Consider the following 19,624-nt stretch of genomic DNA (forward strand, 5'->3'; position numbering starts at 1 on the left):
CACGCACCCCCCGCACCTTGTTGCAGCCCATCGATGCACTGGGTTGCTTGCTGCACGCCTCCATGGCTCTCTACAAGCTACTCAAAAGGACCTATCAGATCACAGTGGCTCCCTCCGACGCGCCCTTGGCTTGGAATTGCTGCTGGGGTCCGTCCGGCAGCGGCAGCCTCTCCCGGCGCCGCGCATCAGTACGTGGAGCGCGTCGCTCTCGATCGGCTTCTTCATTCAGGCGGGCCATGAACACACCCCTTGAGTTTATTTGCCAACATGTGTCGTAAGCACGGCGATGCTCCGGGTATTGAATGGCGCAATCAATTTGCCATGCTGTTGCGACAGCGTCGTCGATCGATCGAGCAGAGCGCGCGCGCGCGCCCCTATCTAATTTGTCATTATCGATCCCATTTTTTCGGCGTCCGGGAGCTGGAATCGTTGTTGGCTTGCTCGTCTTCATCAATGCCGGCCGGCCGGGAATGGCCTGGACTGGCCTGTGTAGTGTGTGCGTGTGTGTTCTCCATCCCAGGCACCCGCGCGGCTCATTCATTTTGCAACATGCACGCACCCGCCCCGTCGTCCCGCTCGTCTGTCGCCGTATTCCCCTGGTCCTGCTCCGTGGTGCTAGGTGCATGCTCTGGCCTCCGTTGACGCCCAATGATGTGTCGCATGCAACGGAAGTGTTGCCTGCCTCGCGCTGCATGCTTGCTGTTGACAGCCATGGCACTCCTACTGCTGCTAAGCCCAAGAACATGAATGATACTTTTTTTTTAATCCAACATACCTATATTGATAGTTAAGGATACTTATATAAGGACTCGTACAAATACAGATACATTGAAAAAGGATACAGAAGACAGCTTTTCTGTGGAAAAACCACAAAACACAACCATGGAGACGAAGACGGTCGGTAGATTCGCTCGCGCGCGGTTTAAAAAGGAAAAAGTCCACTTTAGGTCCCTCAACTTTCGCAAAAGTCTGTTTTTCATCCCTGAACTTTAAAACCGGGTAAAATACATCCCTCAATTTTTGAAACCATACATATTACGTCCCTAACATGATTATGAACGGTTTTAAAGGCAGTTTTGTCTTTTTCATTTTTATTTATTTTGGCTGAATATTTGTAAATTATAGTAAATCACATTAAATTCATAAAATAGTAAATCTGAATTTGTTGGACTCCAAATAAGTAGATCTACACAATGAACATATAATATGGTATGCTTTAGTAGAAAGTTTTTGTTGTAGCTTTAGATATGTGTTTTTCTATAATTAATTAGAATAGTTCATAGCTATAGTTTATATGGTCCAATTATGATGAATTTTTTATGTTGGGCTAATTATTATATGTTTAAATTGTGGTAAAAATTTAATACTCATTAGATCATGTATAACCTAGTTATAGATTTATTAAGATTTAACAAGCATAAACCTAAATAAATCTATAACTAAGTAATACATGTTCCAATGAGTATGAAATTTTTACTACAACTCAATCATAGAATAATAGCCCACCATATAAATTTCATCACAATTGGACCATATAAACTGTAGCTATAATTAGTCTAATTAATTACAGAAAAGCATAGATCTAAAGCTGTATTAAAAAAATTTATACTAAAATATACTATATTATATATTTAATATGTAGATCTACTCATCAGAAGTTCAACAAAATTGAGTTTTCTATTTTATGATTTTTATGTGATTTACTATGATTTTTCAAAAAAAAAATCAGCTAAATTAAATAAAAAGAAAAGGACAAAACCGCTTTCAAAACCAGGCCAAGGATGTAATGTGCACGGTTTTAAAAGTTGAGAGATGTAACTTATCTGGTTTTAGAGTTCATGGATAAAAATTAGACTTTCGTGAAAGTTAAGGGACCTAAGTGGACTTTTTCCGTTTAAAAACTAGATACATGACATGGGCCTAAAGTTGGGGTTGGGCTGATCTCCATGTCAGCCCACAATACGCTATCGGGCCCCGGCCCATTGAAGTCCGAAGGAAGCTAGCTGCTCGATAGTACAAGTACGTCTTTGCTGTTTGCTCATTTGAAGTCTGAACGCAACGGTCTGGTGTTAGACAAAATTTTCAGAAACGGATTCGTTTACAAAAACGTGCCGATCACTCATAGTTTGCCATTGATGGCGACATGGCGTGGATGATGGATGGATCGCGATGCTGCTCATAAAGTGGCGCCGCGCATTTTTGCCCGAGTAGCCCAAAGGCCACAATCAGTTGAACGAAAATGGAGTACCAAAGCCCGGGCTTTCTGCCAACACCTGGGTGGCACGCAGTTTATTACACACGAAAGCGACTTTTATATTCACAAGAAGCTGATCTCCAGTTGTCGTTTTCGATATTTTTCCTGACCCTTCCACTTTTCTTTATTTATATTAAAAAAAGACTTTTCGTCATTTGTCACGGTTTTATTAGAAGGATATAAAAACAAGAAAAGAAGGAGCAAAAGTATAACTGGGTTAATGGATATCCTCACAACCCGCCCGCCCACGCACCACCACCACCACCACCACACGACTATAAAAAAGCTACATTGAACAGCACAAAAAGACAGCTAGATAAGCGATTGCACCATTGACCTAGAACATCCATATGTAGCGTCAAGTGGTACTGCCATATGTTATACTGGCAAAGAGATGCTACTTGACAAGGTTGCAACTTATTTTGCTTGAAGGTTCTCCTGTTTTTCTCTCTTTCCAAATATTCAACCGGTAGGCCAGGAGTTAACAATGATCCCATTGAAGGATTTTTCAGTATCTTTGTTGAATTTTGCATGATATTTGTGTTGATACAAGGATCAGATTGACGATCATCAAGCCAAACCAACTACAAATAAAATGACAAGGTTTGCTTAGTAAAACAACAATTCTTGCATAAGTACGTGAGTCGGAGTTTCCATTTGGATGCATCTATGTTAGCAAAGATAGTTAGTGGCGAAACCGGGGGGCTAGCAGGGCCGTGCCCCCCCCCCCCCCCACATAGTGAAAAAAAAATTAGTATATTTGTAAATATTTTGCAAAAATTGTTGAGACATATGCTTGATGTAAATATTTACCATCGTGTTTATCTAGCCCCTTAATCAAAAGTCCTGATTCTGCCACTAAAGATGGTCACATCACCCGCATAAAGCAAAGCATATAAGATTTACTGTTCTTGGAAGGTCTGGTTTAGCCTGGTAAAGATTCGTGAAGAGGACGTTGCTAGGATAGAAGAAATCCAGTCTCTCTACTTCAAGCTAAAATTAACCCCAAGGCCAGAAAACTTCTAGCTAGGATAGAAGATTTCGCCAACTGATCGTGTCAAACGTTGGCGAAAAAAGCTGATCGTGTCTAAAGCCTTTAAAATATTTAGCTCGATAAACAAGACTTGTTTGGGGCTGCTCGAGTTCAGAGTTCAGACCAGCTATGAATAATCTGCAGGGCCATAACACAGCTGCCATTGCATGCAGTGTAATGGCATGTCCGAACAGTGAAGGCGACAGCTGAGAACTCATGATTAAGCCTGCTTCTTTGGAGGGCAAAGGAGGAAAAGAAAAACCAGACAGCCTTTCAGGCTTTCAGCTACCCTTGACAGGAAGCTAGCTAGCTGGTTTGTGGACCCATCCAACGCAATCTGCAAGTAATGATCATGCAACATGCCAAGAAATGTACATGCAAGTATAGTGTACATGCAACATGCTGGTCCCAGATGATGGACTCAATCACTCAACATGGCTGGATTGCATCATACACGTATACAGCAGCAGACACCAGCATTATATAGGTGCGTACTACATTTCGGCGTCAATTAAGCATTTAAGCTGTGATCCAGCGGCCAATAGCCATGCAATCCCCCTTAACTCTCCCAGCTAGATCGACATGGGCATGCAGGACATGGCAGGGCAGCTAGCCGGCTTGCTCGGCCGATGAGCTGCTGCCGTCCTCCTGCCTGCATGAGTGCTAATCTAATCAGACAGCGAGCTACTCCTCCAGCCTCCAGACGGTCCGGTACTCCAGTCCACAAGGGTAGGACAGGACTGCCTGGTGCCTGCGAGGTCATGTTGCAGAGAGGACATGCAGCCTGGTCCATTCCTCCTCCTCCACGGTTAATTACTCCATGAATCCCTTGATAGCAAGTATTATAGTAGGCTGTAAGCCGGCTAAATGCTGAGGTGGAGGAGAGAGAGTAAAAGCGGGCTGTAAGCTTACAGCCGGGCTCAGACACAAAAACCAAGAAAGACTGTGAGACAGACAAGTGGGCCATGTATTAATAGTGATGAGCTAACCATTATATGACTGGGCTGCAAGAAGGCTGTAAAGAAGTCTTACAGCCAGCAGCTGACTGTATTATAATACTTGCTCTGATAGGGTTTAAGCTTGCTGGATGTACTGCGACCGCGATTATGGCGCTGCGGCGGTCGCAGGCTCCGTGGACTGCAAAGTGATTCGACGATGACCGGTGAATCTCCCTAGCAGGTCGACAAGATCTCAGCACGGAAAAGGGTAAAAGGTTCCCGTGTCGGATCGAGAGGATTCAGGTTTGCTCGGGACGAGGGTCATTTCCTTTCCCTTTTCAGGCGATCGGCGACGCGATCACGCGAGTCAGCGACAGGGATCAGATGCCGGCGGGCGCCCGATCGAGATAGCTCGGGTTTGCCGGAGATCGTCCTGGCCCTTCTGTTCTGAATTTGGAGCGCATCCATCTTCAGAAGAATCATGTGTAATTGCCGATTGCCGTTTCAACTATTACATCCAGGTATCCAACAACCATCGCCTGCGAGGTACAATTTGATTTTCATATACAGTATTACGCGCTAAAAATGGAGTGTCATTGCAATTCACCGGCCGGACAACAGCTGTACTTGACAAAAAGAAAACGCGAATTCACTTGAAACACGTACAGGAGTTCAGGATAGATGCAGCTCCATGTACCATACATATAAGCTACATGAACTGATGTGTAATTTGAGGCATTTAAGGCTTCTGTGTGATGGCTCCAGTCTTGTTAATTTAAGCCACGTCATTATAACTAGCCCCTGCAAGGTCTCAGTTATGCTCCACAAAAATGCAGTCTGTTTAAGTTTAATGAGGGCCGGGGTGAACGCAGATCCTCAGTACGGACCACAAATAATTGTGGAGACATATTTGACGTTACTTGCAGAGCAGCTTGGACACCACATATTTTCAATTTCATTAGCCAAATATAAGCAGAGTTAATATGATCTGGCTTGATATCCAGAAACATGTATGGGATTCCCATCAAATCCAATAAACTAGACACGAAAAAAAGGAAACGAGGAGATGTCTTTTGAAGAACTTATGGTGACACATTGACCCTGACGTCCATTGCTCGCCCCCCCCCCTGAGAATATCATTCTTCTGCAACTGATGCTAATGTTGACGCTGGTATTGATTTGTTGTGAAAAGCATACTATTCTGTAGCTGAAAAAAGTACGACTGTTCCTGGCTGATAAGTTCATATCTGAAAATAAAGTGGGAGAACTTTAGTTCAGCCTTGCTAATTGAAGTGAAGGTTGCCACGTTCAAATATGAAAGCCATCTCCTTCTTTATCCAAATCTGGTGTGGAGAGAGAGAGAGAGAAAGGCTTACTTATATTCTCCATGTCCAAATCATACGAAAGCCTTGCTTATATATATTCCACGTTCAAATATGTTCTTGCTTGGCTGATAAGTTATGACTGAATGTACTGTTGGCTGATTTATTATGAGAGAAAAATATTGTTGAATGGTTAGCAGATTCGGCAGATAAGCTCAAGCGAACAAATGGTACTAGAAATCTGTTTCTTCAGTACTGTTCTGTTTTTTCTTAAAATTATTTCTCTCTTTCTCTATATACTTCAAATTCTCAGATATTTCCTCCTTTGACCAAAACTTGGAGACCACTGGCCACATTGCCGCCCAGGAACCATAGACAGCTGGATCAGAAATCAGTTTTGCTCATCAATTGGTTGAATAATAAGTTGCAGCCTTGCAGGTACAGAAATGCCATTTTAGGCCCTCATCAATTAGAAATTCCAGTTTTAGTTAAAATATATATCAATTTATTAGCATAAAGTTATTTTGAAATATAAGATAATATTATCTCTCCATCCCACAAAATATGTATGTCTAAAAATATGAAATTATGCATGTACCCCTGCTATCTTTCTCTCGACACACGCCTCGAACTCAAAAGAACCAATTACATGTGTATCAACCATCTAGAACCTTCACTGAAAGTGTAGAAACATGTTTTTTCAATTGCATATGTATTTTTATTAATGGGTCCCACCATAAATCTTATCTCTAATTTAGAATTACATGTTTTCTGAGATAAAGATTTAAACTTCAGGATCATATGTTTTTTTTCTAATCCTATGTTTTTCGCGACGGACTGCGTTTCGGTGGAATATATAAGCCCCCTTTAGGCCCTCAACACCTCTCTATCTATCTAATTTTGGCCCAGGTTATTTCACAGCTCATTGTACGTCTCTCCGCTTTATCTAAGGTCGGCCCCATATATCTATGAAGTAAAAAGAAGCCCATATATTTTCCAAAAAAAAAGAAGCCCATATACCAAAGGCGTCCGCCCATAGAGGCCTCATCGCCGGTCGCTTCGAAGAGGCTTGGAGCCGAGGACCCCAGCGGCAGCGCCCCTCCCGCTCGACAGCTCGAACCCGCCATGGAGCCCTCGCCGGAGCCTTCGCCGCCGGTCACCACGGCCACCTTCCCCGCTGCCGGCGAAGGACACGAGACGTACCCGCCCACGGTGTCATCCTCTCTATTCCCACTTTTCCCCCTCTCTGCCTCCAGCTCCTCCGCTCCCACAGCCGAATCCCAGTGGCTTTCAAACCCTAGCTTCTCCTTCGATGCCTCCTCCCTGAACGTCCCGGCTACCACCTCCTCGTCGCTCCCGCCACCGCTAAGCCCCTCGTCCGATGAGGACACGCCGCTGCAGCGCGCCCCTGCGAAATACGAGCTGGTGCCTTCGTCGCCGTCCTCCGACGAGGAGAGGGGGTCGCGGAGGAAGGAGAGTGGGAGGAGGAAACGGAGGCGCGAGAAGGAGCGCTATGATGGGGCAGCGGCGTCGCGGAAGGCTGTGGTTCGCACCTGGGCTGGGTCGCAGACGAAGCCAGCTAAGGATTACTATGTCGACGCGAAGGGCGACCATGATAACCTGGCTTTTGGATCACTTTACAGGTCTGATCGTGAACTATTTAATGCAGCATACAAATCTAATTTCTGTTCTGTAGCAAATCTATGGTGTTGAATTCGTGTTTAGTTTCCTGAAGTTATTTATTTGTTACATGCTGACGTGTTCAGAAATTTTAGTGTGAGATCAAATGTCTCAATATCAGTAATTCAGTAGTATTTCAAAACGTCGCAGAGACCTGCCCTAGGCTAACCAAGTTGTCTAAAATCCTAGGCCTAGTTATTTGTACACGGGATTCTGAAATGTTCTCCACTAAACCCAGAATGATGACTGCAATCCCCTGCCAAGTGCAGGGTTGGACTAGCATTTTGAATATACTTTACGCGTTAACCATGGTTCATTCTATGCAACTTTTGCACATTCCGTACTTGTGTTTGATACATCTAGAATAATCTAATATCAGATTATTTCAAAGGCTGTTGAATCAACATAATGATATGACGCGCCATGTCTTCATCGTTGGTAACACTACAGCATGTTTATATGAAGTGATTGAGCTTGAAATTGTACCACAGAATAATATAATACAAATACTGTAAACTCTGTTTAAATTACTCCCTCCAAGCAAATACTTGAGGTTTTGGGCAATGGCACAGAGTCCATACATAGCTTTGACCAATATTTTCTATTAGAGTATAAATGAACTTGTAAAAACTTATGATTTCATAAAAATGTACCTTTCAAGGCAAATTGACACATATGACCTTCAAAATTTTGAACAAGATACTTTAAAAGTTGAACTCAATCCTTGTTCAAAACATCGAGTATGTACAAACCAGAGGGAGTACATGAACAATTGATTTGATCAACCTTTAACACTACTGTATAGTTAGCTATTATCTTCTACAGATGTCAGAAAATAGCACAAATTTAGCTACTGACATTTCTGGTTTTTTATATAGACCTGGTACTTTCTATCTCCAACTGATGCACTGGTTTCTCATCCCTAGTCTGTTTTAACACAAATTAGGAGTCACAATCTTCAAAATCAGCATATCATTGAACCCCCTTTGGTTGAGAAATATGCATTGCCACTGTTGGATTGTTAGCACCAATGAAGGCGAGTGTATAAGTATAACATGAATCCCAATTAAAGCTTGTAATATTTGGACTACCACCAAGCTACAAAAGTTTATGTATTCATTTCATGGCCTGGTTAGAATATCATTACTTACCTATGACTGATAGTTATTACCAGATCTTAAATCTTCTGTTTCAGTCTTGTTTACTTGAACTTGTTTTGTTAGCACATCTTGACATGCTATTCACTGAAGTCTAACACCTCAAGGACATCTGCAGAATGGATGTTGCACGCTACAGATCCCAGAACATGCTGGAGGCACTTGGTTTAAATCGTTTGAGGTTTGGTTCATCACATATTGATTTTGATTCAGACTTGGATGGAATAGATAACAAAGTAAGAGCTGGAGGCCGTTACTATTCAGCAAAAAATGCAGTTTTTGAAAGAAATAGGGGTTTCAAGCATCTGAAACTATTTAAGGGAAACACCTCTGTAATGCTTGCTGAAGATTTTGTCCCCTTTGATACACAATCACTTCCTGTGAAAAGCACAGCTGCGGAACAGGAGCTAGAGGAATCTTGGGAAGATGAAATACTTCGTCGGACTAGGGAATTCAATAAGATGTCTCGTGAACGTCCTCACGATGAAAAAGTTTGGCTGGCCTTTGCTCAATTTCAGGTATCATGAATTTCTATGGTTTTATTTATGATGTTTCTTGCAAGAAGCTATGCTTATTCTGCCTTAGTGCTACATTGTCAGTTATTTGGCTCAATTCATTCTGGGACAAAAAGTTTGTTCTTAGAAATGAAATTGTACAATTTTGACTCACCACTAGAGTTTTGTTTCACTCATTATTTCACACTTCTCTTCTGCAATTTCCTTTGCCGCTGAACTACAGGACAAAGTTGCTAGTACTCAGCCACAAAAGGCTGCTCGTTTACAAACTACTGAAAGGAAAATTAGCATATTGGAGAAGGCTGTGGAGCTTAATCCAGATAGTGAGGAATTATTGCTTTGCCTTCTGAAGTCATATGGCAAGAGGGACAGCACTGAGACTCTATTGGCTAAATGGGAGCAAGTACTTACGAAGCATCCATGTAGCTGTAAGTTGTGGAAACAGTATCTGCTTCTGTGCCAAGGGGAATTCTCCAGATTCAAAGTTTCTGAAATTCGGAAGTCCTACGTGTATGCTGTACAGGCTCTATCTGCAGCTTGCACCAAGCTATGTAGGCAGGTTTAACTTCAATGTCTCTCTGTAAACTACTTTGTCTGTATCCCATACCCCTACGAACTGAAACGTCGATAATGGTTTCTCTCTCTTTTTTGTACACAGGATAATGAAAGCATGGATTCCAAATCTTCTTCCTTAGTTCAGCTAGAAGTGGGGTTAGTGGATATATTTGTTAATCTGTGCCGATTTGAGTGGCAGACAGGACATCGGGAATTAGCAACTGGGCTATTTCAGGCGCAAATGGAGTTTAGCTTATTTGCCCCTCCTCTGTATCTGACGACAAGCAGTAAGCAAAGGCTCTTTGAACACTTCTGGAACAGTGGCGGCGCCAGAATAGGGGAAGATGGAGCTCTTGGATGGTCTGAATGGTTAGCAAAAGATGAGGAGAGTAGACAGAAGTTGTCTATGCAAGAAAATTCACAAGAGACTGAAACAGGAGGCTGGAGTGGTTGGTTTGATCCTTCTGTGGGTAATACTGACGCAAATGATTTGTCAAACAAATCACTGGAACCATCATTGAGCGATGGAAATGATGCCGAAGATCTTGATGCTGAGGACTCACCTGCACAAGATGATGTTGAATCCTTGCTAAAAAAGCTTGGTATCGATGTAGATGCAGAGTCCAATAGTGAAGTTAAAGATGCAGAAACCTGGAATAGATGGGCCTTGATGGAGTTGTCTCGGGACAATGAGCAATGGATGCCTCTTCATGAAAATTCTGGTGATGCTCCATCTGGGGAAGACAATGACCAGCTTTCCAGAGTAATTTTGTTTGAGGATGTATCTGAGTTCCTGTTTTCGCTATCTTCAGAGGAGGCCCGCTTTTCTTTGATGTGCCAATTTATTGATTTTTATGGTGGCAAAATCTCAAGATGGTATTCTTTTTACTTTCTTGCTTATATAAGCTATGATCATCCTCTTGACACAACAGAAAATTAGTGAAGACATTCTTTCACTGGAGATGTGTTCAAACACAAAGTTAATATATTGTATCAATGACTCTTTTTCCCCCATAACATAGTGCATATGTCATGCATGTAAGTTCAGTTTTTGTTGTCAAAACCCATTCCTTATAAGCCATGGAGATATGCTTTCAGCCATTTTTTATGGTCAGCCTATATGTGCAAAAGGAATTGATTTTGCCATTTGCCAATTTGGTGGGAGGCGCCCCTACCACCCTGGTATGGGTCCTTGAATTGGAATTGGATGCTTTTATTCTTAACTTAACCCAGTTCCTTTTATGTACTCTCATTTTTAGTCCACGGTCTTAAAAATTCATAGAATGTAATGGTATCCCTAGTTGCTTACGATATGACAATATATTATCTAATATCAGGAGCTATTTGTTGGTCCCTACTAATTATTTTGTTCATGTCATGTGCTGGAGTATTGGTTATAAGTGTTACTTCTGTTTGTTTTAACTCTTTGCAAACATACGTCAATCTAAAGTAGTGACAGAAAACTGTCTATGTAATTTTTCCTCAGTTATGAACTTTGATATTATTATTGGTCAGTGAATTCACCACTAATTCTTAAATTCCAGGACATCCACAAACAGTCCGAGTTGGCTTGATAGAATTTTGAGCTTAGAGATGATTACAAATGACATCCTGGAAGATCTAAGTGCTGTATCTGACGTTGTAAACAAGAACCAAAGTTCATATAGTTACAAATTGGAATCATTACTGGGAAGCATGCATGACCTTTCACAAAGGCCAGGCCTTATGAAGTTTCTCAGAAATGCGATACTGCTTCTGCTTGGTGTTTTCCCTCGTAATCATGTCTTGGAGGAAGCTGTTCTTGTTACTACCCAAATGTTTGCTCCTCAAGAGAACTCCTCCTCTACTCAAGCTAACGCATCACGGGCTTTGGCCAAAAGTATGTTGAAGAAAGACAGACAGGTATGATTTGTTCTTTTTTTTTGTTGAATTGCTTTGTTGAGGAGTGTAACATGCTAAAACTCAGGTGGTAGGTGCCTAGTTGTGTGGCTAGCTAGCTATAGAAGACAATAACACGCTTGTCATTTTTCGACCAGCTTATTCATTTGATTAGTTTGTCATTTGGTAGTATTAAGTGTAATCTGCATCGTTTGATGGACTGAACACATCATGCACTTTTGGAACTAAAAATAAGAAATGCATCTAGAGATTTGTGACAGAATTCTATCCTTCATATTCTTTAAAATTTAACTGTACTAATAATTCTCTATGTGCATCTTTCCAGTTCTATACATGTTTTTATTTCTGAAAAGAGAACTTGCATTCACCCAGTAAAAACTGAACTGACATGCTTTGGTTGGGATAATTTCACATGAACCCATTTATGGATGATTGGTGTAAAAGTTTTACCATAATTGTTTGTTTGGCAGGATTTTTTGCTTTGTGGGATATATGGACGAACTGAGGCAATGAATGGGAACATTGAACAAGCAAGGAAGATATTTGACACAGCACTATTATCAACTGAAGCAACTACTGAGGTAAAACTATGAACTATTATATCTATTTTTAAGGAAGCTCACATGGTTACTTCCAATTATCCTGTACTGAATTTGCAGTTGTTAATTGCAATGCTGCTGGTTTAGCATAGTTTGTTTCTTGAATGCATGTTTACAAGCATGGGTTCCTGTTGTTAAGGTTTTCTCATTTTGTCTGGGTAACAACCGTGTGCTCAGATGAGAACATTATGGCTCCTTTCAGTCCAAAGTATGTCACTTTAGGAAATCTCTTTTGATTTATGAATTGATGCCATTCTAGATTTACACTGGAACCTTTTTTTTTACAGCAAAAGAGATTTATTGGTAGTATTGTAGAGTTTATTACTAGTTATAACTGGGAGATGGGTATACACTTAACATGGGCAAGCTTTATCTAAAATACTAAAGCACTAGCTTATTCGTTGTTTTCTTTTACGGAGCTAACAAGTAATTTTGACTGGATGAAGACAAAGTAGATTTAAGTATCTTGATGATAGTGTATTGTCTGCTCTCTTGAATAGTCCCTCAGTTCAAACTTACAGATCAATTCAGTTTTGTCATAAAGTCGAACTTATGTAACTTTTACCAAGTTTTTAGAAAAATATATTACCATCTACAAATTCAAATAAATGCACTATCAAGATATTTCATGGAGAATTTAATGAAGCTAAGTTGTTTAGATGTATTATTTCTATGAACTTGGTCAAAGTTAAAGAAGTTGTCTTAGGACAAAGCTGAAGTGACCTATAATTTGGAACGGAGAGAGTAAATCTCTTTAAGGAGGTAATGCTATTGGCAATAAGCTATATCAGCAACACTGTTATTTCGGTTACAGATGGCACTAGCTTCATGGTCAAGTCCCTTTATTTCAAGTAGAATAATTTTGTTTGTACTAATTGTGCATTAATGGTCATTGCCTTTGCTGGGCAGGATCTTAGGAAGAAGGTTCCTATCCTTTATCTTTGGTATTCTGAGATGGAGATAACAGTGTCCGCTTCAAGAAACAACTCTGACTCAATGCATCGTGCAGTTTACATCCTATCCTGCTTAGGGAGCAATCTAAAATATTCCCCTTTTGTTAGCCCTATTTCAAGGCTTCAGGTCTTGAAGGCTCGCCAAGGGTTTAAAGAGCAGATTAGAAGCTTACAATCTGCATTTTCCTGTGGTCATATAAAAGAAGAATCAGTTGCTCTGATCTGCTCAGCTTCTTTGTTTGAAAGCATGACAACAGGCTGTTCCTCGGGGCTTGAAGTGATAGAGGAGACCTTCCCAATGGCACTTTCAGGTCTAGCATCCTTCTCATTTTCTTATATTGCTAGATTTTTGTGGCATTATTTTAAGCTTCTATTTGGCTATTGTACATGGCTACATATTTTTTTATCTGCATGAACCAAGTTTAATCCCTCTTGTACTGGTTTGACAGTCAGAGTCAGGACTCAGTTGTTGCATTGCACTGTAGTCACTCATATTTGTGTAAATTCTGTATTGTTTTTGTGCTGTGCTATTCGTTTAGAGTACTCTATGTCCTTGATAATTTCTGTTTTTGTTATTTTTCTCCTTTACACCCTTTAATTTTTCTGTTGCTTCACAATGTCTGTGAACTGCAAATTTGTTCTCTTCTGCCGACATTTTCAATTGGTAAATGCTCTTATATTAATTGTATATCTGTTCGGTTCAGAGAGCAGTCATAACTTGGAGTGTGAGGATTTGTGGGTGTACTACATCAAACTGCTTCAGAAAAATCTTAACCGGTTGAGTCTATCAAGGGTCTGGCCAAGCATATTGCAAGGAGTGCACAAATATCCCTACAATCCAAAATCATATTCAGCCATGTTAACCCTGAGCTATCTTTACAGTGTATCCAACAATCTCCGTCTCACACTCGACAAATGTAGTCAAAGGTGAAATTTCCACTTTTTTTCCATTTTAATTCTCTTCATATTGTTCTCTTTCTTTCTTTCTTTCTTTCTTTCTTTTTTGAAGAAACCTCTTTCTTTTGTTTACCATCATCATTACTTGCTGTCTCTTTGCAAATAAAGGTGAACGTGACTCTTTTCCATGAATTTTTTTGTATCTATGTTCCAACTTCTTTTCTCTATTCAGCTTTCATTAATGCATAGCCTTGTTTTCTGTATGCAGTTTTCATGGGTTATACGTGCATTTTCTTCCATTAAATATCTTGAAGCATATTTATTGTTGTATACCTGCCTTTTGACTTTGTTATTTTTATTTGAATGCAACAGGGATCCTTCTGTAATCACCTTGCTCTTTGCTTTGTCCTTTGAATGGAGTAAAGCCGGATCTGACAATAGAATACACAGCCTCTTTGAGAGAGCTCTAGCTGATGATAAGTTGCAGAAGTCTGTTCTGTTGTGGCGCTGTTATCTAGCCTATGAGGCAGAAATAGCCTGCAACTCTTCTGCAGCACGGCGTGTGTTCTTCAGAGCTATACATGCCTGTCCATGGTATGATGCTGACATGTAGTGTTCTAATTTGATATTGGTGTGGTTTTATGTCTGCCTTCCACTTCTCCTAAATAATTGTTATGTAGTCAATTGAATATAAACGAAGTTATTTTATTGTTATGGCATTTGATCTACAATCTCCTGATACTGGCCCATGAAAAGTTGATCTTATTCGAGTATGATATTTCCTTTTTCAGCTGTTGATACCCACTCAAGTGCAACCTGCTCTTTCAATAAAGTTCCTGTATAAGGAAAAAAAAAATGCAGTCACTATTAATTTATGTTGTCACAATACCTGAACAGCTTATGAACTGTTTGGGACATGTTGCAGCTTTTGCATTCCTTACTTCCCATATGATTTGTAAAAAAAACGATGAGGACACCAAGTGCATTTTAGTTTCATCCTGTTTATAAATTCTTTTGGCAGCTGTCATTATCTGATATTGACTATCCCTTTATCTGTATTTTTTGTTGTGGTCAGTTCTGAATGATGATTGGATCCTTCTGTGGTTGCTCATTTTAGCTTCTACTGTCTATTCCTTATCAATTGTAACACTAATTTTTTTCAGGTCTAAAAGATTATGGCTTGATGGTTTCCAAAAGTTGGGCTCGGTTCTGACATTGAAGGAGCTATCAGATCTCCAGGAAGTGATGCGTGACAAGGAACTAAACATCCGCACTGACATCTACGAGATACTCCTAGAAGACGAAACAGATACATGATTCTGTATTGATCTGGTTTGTATGAAGATCCTGGAACTGCCTCGCATGATGTTGGGGATTTGACTTTGCCCGAAAACATATAGCCCTGAGACTTCGGAGTTGATCAACAAAGTTGTATCTCAAAGTTTGCTTGCAGGAGTCAAGGGCAAAGGAGAAATTTCGACTTCGCTTGAAACAAGCAAAAGAGGTGAAGAGATTCAAGTGTGAAGACAACTTTTTGACTTCGCTCGACATGCAAAGACAACAAGATTCAGTGCAGGGACTTTCAAGTCAAAAGATGCAAGGACATCACTGATGAAAGCAACTTTGAGGATTGACAAGGTAACGCGAAGAATGAAGTTAGAGTAAAAAGAGAACTTCGCCCCTGTAGTTTAAAGGGGTTGTATTGATAGAGAGGGGGTATAATAGTCAATTGTATACAAATTGCGAAGACTAGGACCTCTATAAATACCTCCGCTGACATATATACTGTACGATTATAAGGAAATGAAATATAACTTTACACTTGTGTTCAAATCTGGTGTTTGTGTGATTATTTCACCCAACATCTGGCACCAGCAGGTGGGTCATCTTCGCTCCCAGCAGCAGGTATTTCTCTTGCTAGGCCGTCCCATTGCTCTCTTGGGGTCATGAGGGTCTCCGAACACACACAAACGATTCTGCGGTGCAAATTCTAGGCCGCAGCTTATTCAATTTAAATGCAGTGGGGGGTTTTAAGCTAGTTATTAAACTAGAGAAGGCAGCCTGCATTGAAAACCCGAGGGTGTATTTACATCCGCAGCTACTAATCTACCATGATTATCCTGAGCAACAGGCAGGCAACCTAAAAATAATAAAAAAAGGAAATGGTTGATCACATCCATCAGCCTCTTGTTCTAATGATGGTTATGGTGCCGTTTCCTCCCGTCCTGATCTTGGTCAGGCTAACGACTGCCTTGCCGGACAGGCCCAGGCCGTGAGCCGTCACGGCGGGGCCGCACGCGAACGGGCCAACGGGGTGCCGAACTGGTCTTGCCGGTCTCTTGAGGATTCGCTGGTTGACGTCGTCCAGCGTCGTCATGCGGCCGTCGTCTAACCCCAGCGGCTTGACGACTGCAAACGGGTACAGCACTCCGACGCCTCTCTTCTCCTTCTCCTCCTCGGCCTCCCCTGAAACATATTCGAACGCATGCATGCATTTTAATAACGAACGTAAACAAAAATTAGTCACAGAATTCAATAAACTTCAGGTTTGTTCTGGCTGCAGCAGGAGTTATAATGTAAAGTGAAAGCCAAACGGTAGAGTTACGAATAGCCGAAGCTTGCGCAGCTAGTTTGGCACTTTGGCTGGCTGGCTGGGTACCAATGCCAATACGTTCAAAATATTGCCATGTTGCAGCGACTGCAACTGCTGCTCTCTGTAGCTGTAGTCTGTACGTCCTCGGCGCACCAGTGGCTGTCAGCGTGCCAGCCCAGCAGTGTGCACACATGCGCGGCGCGAGTAATAATGGTTCCTCACCGGTCATCTACCCCAACCCACCTGACAGCGACGAGGGGCAGACAGAGGCGGGCGCCGTCGTGGCAGCCGCGGCCGCGGCCGCATCCGCACGGGAAGGGTGCTCGCGGCCGCAGAAGTCGACGACGGGCCGCATGCGATCGTCGCGACGCGCTGCCGCGTGGGGCGCCGGCGCCCCCGCGGCCGCGGCTGCCTTTTGCAGCTGCAGCTGCAGGGGGGGAGCAGCGGCTCGCACGGTGGCGGGGAAGCGAGGAGGGGGGACTACCGCGGCTGCCTCCTCATCTCCGGCTGGCCCCGGCAGCTGCAGCTGCGCGCTGGGGCCTCTCTGCTGCTCATCCCTGCCCGATGCACCTGCCCCGTCCTCTCCTGCACGTCCGAGCTTTTAGTTTCATGTTCAACTGTTTGTATGGAGGCATAAGTAGCGCGACTATTGCTAACACCTTCGCTACGCGAGCAATTAATCCAGGAGCAGAGTGCTCTGCAGCCGCAGCAGCAGGCCAGAAGCCCAGTGAATCCAGTCGGCTAATGGGCTATCAGTCAGTGGATCAGCATCAGAACTGACAAGAAAAGTACGACTAGTAACCACTATTTTGTCCGTAGCTGTTGTTGTCTACTACTACCATTGTCTGCTTCCCCGCTCCTGCTTGCACTATCGGCGTACTAACAAACAATGGCTAATTAACACGGAGTAGTAGGAGTGCAGTGCGAGTGCGTACGTAGCCAACAGCGGTTAAGTGAACTGTGAACGTGAGCAAAGCTAGCTAGCAGGCCGTGTGGCGATGTGCGGCGTATTGAAAAGGACGTGTCGAGCGAATCACCTGAGACAAAACTGCACCGTATCTCCGTCTTCGGGTCCGGGGTCGTCGTGGTGTTCAAATCATGGCGGAAATCTGCTCCTCCTCCTTCCTCGGCGCTAGAATCCCAGAAGCCCTGCAATGCAAGCCGAGAACAACCGGACAAGTAATAAGCGGCGACGCTACGAGGCCACTGCCCGCTCTGGCGCTCTCTGTCTCTGCGTGCGATGCATATGCATGCATGCTTATCGTTTAGCGAGACGGCGAGGTAAAAGCTTTTCGCTTCGTCTGGTGAATCGATATCGACAATATGCATGGCTAGAGTACCAGAAGATGGACTTGCATTGCATTTGCATCGTTTTAATTAGCAGACTATTAGTATTGGGAGCAAAATAAAGAAACAGCCGTACACAAACATTGACAAATGTTGCAGGGTCGTCTCTGTATATATGATTCAATTTCAACATGAGGAGTAACCAATATGGCCACACCATTTCCATTTGTATGCTGGTATATTATGTGCGACTTACCGCAAGAAGGCACTGAAGATCCTCACTCACGGCCGTCGCCGGACGCCGAGGGGGAGGTGTCGTTGTCTCCGCCATCCGCTGCCGCTTGCTGCGACGGTCGCTCCAGTGAGGGACGGCGTCGTGCAGGTAGCCACTGGACGCCTCCGACGACGACGCCGGCGACTGCACACCTGCTGCAGGCATGCAGCACGAAGCCGGAAGGACTTCAGCTCAGTACTCCGCTACTATCATCTCTACTATGCCTATGCCCTAGCTAGCTGTAGCAGGTTTATTAGCAGCGAGAGCTAGCATGCGATGCATGCGCATCTCTTTAGCTGAGCTGATGAGCACTTACGCGTCGCCGGGAAGAAGGTGGGCTCTGCTTGGACGGCGGCCGCGGCACCTCCAGCTCCGGCTCCGGCTCCGTCTCCTCCGAGAGTGTAGTGATGAGTGCGAAGCAGCTCCGAGTCCCAGTCCCAGCCCCAGCCCCCGTCCAAGCAATCCAGCGGAGGCAACACGCAACAGTCGTAGGAGCAGGTGTCCAGGGCCATGGCGTGTTGTTGCTGTTGGCAGTGTAGCCGGGGCCAGCTGAGATGGCTTGTCATGGAGAGGGGCGTGCTGGCTGCTGCTGGGAGAGGGGCGTGTCCTCTAGCCCTCTTAAATAGGAGGCCCGGCCGGCCCTTTTGGCGGAGCACCAAAAGCTGTGTCAAACTGGGTGGATGGAAATGTGAGGAGGAGGTCGTCTTTTGCTCTATTTGCATTCCTTTTTTTTTTTCTCTTTTTTCTCAGGAGCTAAAGGCTCGAGGAGAGAAGTGGCAAGCACTGCACTGCGATGCAATGCAACAAACCAGTCAATGGAAAAGAAGCAGTAAACAAGTAAAGAAAAGGGATAGCAACAAAAGAGCAAAGGGCCAAAAGTTGCGGTTGCCGGGGCTTGTCACTGCTTGGACCTTTCTCGTGATTCGTTATGTTTGATTGCTCTACTTCCTTTCCATCCTCATCGGAGAATGTTGCCATAACATGCATCAAGTGCACAGACTTTGAATATTAGCTTCCACTGCTCCCTCAGTCTTCCAATAAATCAATTTTTAAAATCCATGCTAATCATTTTTTTAAAAAAATTAACTAACTTTATAAAAAAGAACAATAACATGTATATCATAAAATAAGCACCTTATAAAAATATATTGTATAATAAATCTAATAATACTAATTTATATTATAAGTTTTAACTTTTTTTCCAGAAATTCGATTAAAGTTTAACTTAAAGCTATTTTAGGAAGCTATTTATTAAAGGACAGAGGGAGTATATAAAAAAGTGGCAGAGCTTGGACTAAAATGGAGAGTTGCAGTTATCAAATGGCAATGAATTGTTTTTTTTTAGATAATGGATACAAAATATCCGGCCTCTACACCCGAGGGTGTACACAGCCCATTATTACAAAGCTTTGAGGATATGTAAAGAGAAAGCCATAGTCTCAAAGAGCGACCATGGACGCTAATTCAAACAATACAAATTTTTCCATCCTTTATTGGATATCTCTAAAGCAATGATTTCTAATTGCTTTCAAGTATAATAAGGCACAACACTAATGGTGAGTCGCCTAGGACAGAAGGGAACCTACAAATAAGCTCCACCTGCCCCTGATAAATAAACCCAATCGAGTGATATGTGTGTCTCCACTCCATAATTTGCTCATAGATAAA

The 19,624-nt window shown here is 42.7% G+C and overlaps 2 protein-coding genes across 2 annotated transcripts; one reads left to right on the forward strand and one right to left on the reverse strand.

The window, feature by feature from the left end:
- Nucleotides 6,611-15,635, forward strand: LOC8075217 (protein NRDE2 homolog). Its single transcript, XM_002452854.2, has 10 exons — nucleotides 6,611-7,190; nucleotides 8,503-8,902; nucleotides 9,123-9,458; nucleotides 9,558-10,330; nucleotides 10,999-11,356; nucleotides 11,824-11,934; nucleotides 12,862-13,216; nucleotides 13,610-13,832; nucleotides 14,175-14,396; nucleotides 14,966-15,635. The coding sequence occupies exons 1-10, from the start codon at nucleotides 6,673-6,675 to the stop codon at nucleotides 15,117-15,119; spliced, it is 3,450 nt and encodes a 1,149-aa protein (XP_002452899.1). The 5' UTR covers nucleotides 6,611-6,672; the 3' UTR covers nucleotides 15,120-15,635.
- LOC8075218 lies at nucleotides 15,778-18,531 on the reverse strand. The gene is made up of 6 exons (XM_021459747.1): nucleotides 18,273-18,531; nucleotides 17,939-18,111; nucleotides 17,433-17,544; nucleotides 16,806-16,980; nucleotides 16,639-16,700; nucleotides 15,778-16,268 (listed from the first exon to the last, which is right to left on the reverse strand). Exons 1-6 carry the CDS (start codon nucleotides 18,520-18,522, stop codon nucleotides 15,982-15,984), a joined length of 1,059 nt encoding a protein of 352 aa, XP_021315422.1. The 5' UTR covers nucleotides 18,523-18,531; the 3' UTR covers nucleotides 15,778-15,981.

This window comes from Sorghum bicolor, chromosome 4 (genome assembly GCF_000003195.3).
Source record: "Sorghum bicolor cultivar BTx623 chromosome 4, Sorghum_bicolor_NCBIv3, whole genome shotgun sequence".
In the NCBI taxonomy this organism is placed as follows: Eukaryota; Viridiplantae; Streptophyta; class Magnoliopsida; order Poales; family Poaceae; genus Sorghum; species Sorghum bicolor.

Bases quoted from the DNA above. Each gene is read 5' to 3' on its own strand.
- LOC8075218 (XM_021459747.1), bottom strand. From the start codon at position 18,522: ATGACAAGCCATCTCAGCTGGCCCCGGCTACACTGCCAACAGCAACAA. The intron at 18,112-18,272 runs GTAAGTGCTCAT...GCATGCCTGCAG, and splicing joins CACCTTCTTCCCGGCGACGC to CAGGTGTGCAGTCGCCGGCG. The intron at 16,981-17,432 runs GTGATTCGCTCG...TCGGACGTGCAG, and splicing joins ACGGTGCAGTTTTGTCTCAG to GAGAGGACGGGGCAGGTGCA.
- LOC8075217 (XM_002452854.2), top strand. From the start codon at position 6,673: ATGGAGCCCTCGCCGGAGCCTTCGCCGCCGGTCACCACGGCCACCTTC. The intron at 8,903-9,122 runs GTATCATGAATT...GCTGAACTACAG, and splicing joins TGGCCTTTGCTCAATTTCAG to GACAAAGTTGCTAGTACTCA. The intron at 13,833-14,174 runs GTGAAATTTCCA...TGAATGCAACAG, and splicing joins CTCGACAAATGTAGTCAAAG to GGATCCTTCTGTAATCACCT.